General features: G+C 57.9%; 1 protein-coding gene across 1 annotated transcript in view; it reads right to left on the reverse strand.

The window, feature by feature from the left end:
• The window catches only part of LASP1 (LIM and SH3 protein 1), a 26,834-nt gene that overhangs the window by 3,310 nt on the left and 20,152 nt on the right, over positions 1-3,372 (reverse strand). The window contains exon 2 of the mRNA XM_009887090.1: positions 570-677. Coding sequence (XP_009885392.1) covers positions 570-677 — 108 coding nt within the window. The remainder of the gene's footprint in view (positions 1-569; positions 678-3,372) is intronic.

Consider the following 3,372-nt stretch of genomic DNA (forward strand, 5'->3'; position numbering starts at 1 on the left):
CAGCAGCTGCAGCAAACGCTCCCCCGACAGCCGCAGGGCTGGAAAGGGCTTTGCAGGAGAGTCAGGAGGGGTCAAGGCAGGCAGAGCCTGGCAGGGGACGGTCACAGCTGCAGAGGGACAGGAGGAAGAGGTGTGCCTTCGGCCGGGGCTTCCATGCACAAACACGAGCCAGAGGCACCGGAGTCCCTCGGGGGTCACGGTGACAACCAGGGGTGGACGGGACTGCCTCCGGTCCACATCTGCCCCCGCCGAATGTCACTCTCTGCTGTTCCCCTCCTCGCTTCTCACAGTACACGTGGACTGGAGAACCTCAGGAGAAGCGAAGGACTCTTATACCCCTCTGGATGCCTCTGCCAGTACGGAGGAGCCGGGAGAGGTCCAAGAGGGTCACAGGATGCCCGGGCGAACGGGTCGGAGAATTAACGCTGCCAGGCTTGCAAGATGCTGCAGCCCCGCGTGCTCGTTAGCAGCCGTCAGCGCGCGGGTCCGCTCCTGGCTGCGCCGGCAGAGCCCCTCCGGCCGGAGGAGGGTCACCGCAACATCACCCGCGGAGATGAGAAGTTACTCACGTTGCTGATCTGATCCTGAGTCTTTTTGATTCTCTGCAGCTCCGGGGTGTCAGCCACCACGCTGAAACCTTTCCCCTTGTTCTTCTCAAACTCCTCCTTGTAGCGAATCTGGGTACAAACAAGAAAAAAAAAAAAAAACAAACCCAGATGTAAACACAGGGGAAAGCTGGTGTGCGCAGCAGCCGGATTCAGCAACACCGCGACCCACGCGCTTCATGAGACGCAGCAGCTTTCTGCGCAAGGCAGAGGCCGTGTCAGGAGACCCCCAGAGTACCCCGTAACAGCAAAACGGGGTATCACCCAGAGCCGAAACACACAAACAGCTTCCTGTGCATCTGCTGATCTTGCTTCTCTCTCAGCAGGGGCTGAGGTCACTCGCGTTTACTCTGAATTTCCTGTGGGCTACCGGTGCGCCCCGGTCCCGTCCCACGGGGCAGCTGACCCACGGCAAGCTGCCCGCTCGAGAGCCCCGAGGGATTTTATGAGCTACACCCATACAAGAGCGCTTCCACGTCGGGGGACATTCAGCCACCTCTGGGGAGGAATACACCCAGAAAACCGTAACGACGCTGGAGGGCGGAGGCTGGCGGAACACAAGCGTCCTTATTTCTGTTTGCCAGACACTGACATCAGCATCCCTTCCCATCACACCCAGGAGCTGAAAAGTCCCGGTTTGCTTTGTTGTTGATTTTTTTTTTTGCTTTTTGTTTTTCTTTTTTTTTTTTCTTTTTTTTTTCTCTTTTAACATAGCTCTACACGGCTTTAAGACTGGAGCTTCCAGCTCTCCCAGGAGGGAGCTGACACAGCACACGGCCACAGCCCAGATGTGCCGGTCCTGGTCCCCTGTCCCACCCAAGTCACCCAGAAGCAGAAGCAGCTTCTGCAGAGGCTGAATGAAGCCCAACGGTTCACTCGACGGCTCCAACGGGGAAGGAAGCGGCGCCCAGCTGCCCACCCTGCCCCGACACAGCGGCTTTGCCAACGTCCAGATGTGAGTGGCCAGAAAGACGCCCCATTTTCATGACGGGGGGAAGCAGATGTGCAGAGAGAGACGCCCTGACCTCCTCCATCCTCCCGGCGAGGATCTGACCCTGTGCCGAGGGGCTGTCAGGTGCTGCCTCTGCCTGTCTGGGGAGCAAAGAGCCTTCGGGGCTCTTGTCGCAGCCTTCAGCCGTGCAGCCAAGGCTGCCCCTCGCAGGGATCCGCCTCCCCGCAGCTCCCCTCGTGCACTGCGGACGGTGGGATGTTGTCACCAAGATGAGAAGGTCACCACCGGCGGGTGGGGGAGCTGGGGTGGCCCAGCAAACAAAGAGCTTGCAGGATGCTCGCAGATGGGCGCCGGGGCTCACGTGCGGTGCCAGGATAAAGCTGGGAGGCAAGAGAGCCGGCGGCGCGGCGGGATGGAGCCGATTCCTCCCCGACACACGCTCCCAGGGAGACGCTCCTTCAGACCTCACATATTTGCCTCCCATCCAGACGGCGCGTCCAGCTGGGCCTGGAAACACCTTTCAGGAAAAGCTGCCAAACATTTTATGTCATCTTCTGGAGAAGCCAAGACACACCTCTGCTGCCATCTGGGCTCGCCGGTGGCCTCTCCTGCTGCTGGAGCGGGACCCGCCGGAGCCGGCAGCATCCGTGCCAGGCTGATGTGTCCGGGTGAGACCCCTCTGGCACCGGAGCCAGCGGGCACGCAGCATGCCACGGAGCAGGTCCTGACCTCCCTCTGGTCCATAACGACATAAGAAACAAGAGATTTCCAGGGGAAAATAAGACTCTGCGGTTTCCACGTTGCAGAGGGGCTCAGTGCCCACGGCTCGGAGGGTTTCGGCTGGAGCGGGAGGGGATGCCACACACCAGCTCTGCGGTGGGCAGACGGGGAGCTCACCGCTGGCTGCATGGGTTATAGCGGCGAAGATGCCCCAGAGCTCGGTGCTTTGCTCACAAACACAACGTTTCCTCTTCCCACCCCACCAAGTGGGAGAAACGCGAGCTCGGGGAGCACACCAGAGCCCCCACCCCGTCTTCATAGCCATGGGGCATCACCGAAACCCTGAGATAGATGGTGCGATCTACGAATCACGTTAGATTTCTAACTCTAATGCGACATTAGAAAGCAAAGGCTTAATGAACCAGGCAGCAGAGTCCACCCTGGGAAGATATTAATACAACCAAGATGCCAAAACACATCAGAGGAACGCAAGCGACCGGTTTCAAGGCAGACGTCTCCTTTTGCTGGAAACAGTAAGAGGCAGAGAAAAAAAAAAACCAACCCAAACTTTTGCTAGCTGTGTTAAAGAACATATCTTGAACATCACCGATTAGGAAGGAGCAGCCTTGAGGTGTTAACCACGGGGTACGAGGAACCAAAGGTTAACAGAGCCGCGACACGAAGCCGATGACACACACCCAGCGAGGGGATCAGGAGGGGGTGAGTCAGCCCCAGCGCGCTCGGCCGCAGCGACAGGCGGGCAGCGGGGCTCTGTTTGGCCTTTATCTGCTCCGCTTTCAATAAAGGCTGTTCTCCTTAAGAGCCACTGGGCTCGGAGATGCCGCTGGCGAGAACAGGGGTTATAATAATAATAATAATAATAAAAAATAAATAATAAAAAGGTATAATAATAATAAAATGGGATCCACAATTAATTTCCCCAGAGGAGTTGTCCCCTCCATGATAGGAAGGAGAGCGACAACGCGTGCATCCGTGTGTTATCCCACGGGAGGCAGAGAACGGTCCTTCACACATTACAAGCCATTGCGGGTCCCGGCGCATTGAAGACTCCCCGTGTCCCCGTCCCCGATCTCC

This window comes from Charadrius vociferus, unplaced genomic scaffold, assembly GCF_000708025.1.
Source record: "Charadrius vociferus isolate BGI_N301 unplaced genomic scaffold, ASM70802v2 scaffold816, whole genome shotgun sequence".
In the NCBI taxonomy this organism is placed as follows: domain Eukaryota; kingdom Metazoa; phylum Chordata; class Aves; order Charadriiformes; family Charadriidae; genus Charadrius; species Charadrius vociferus.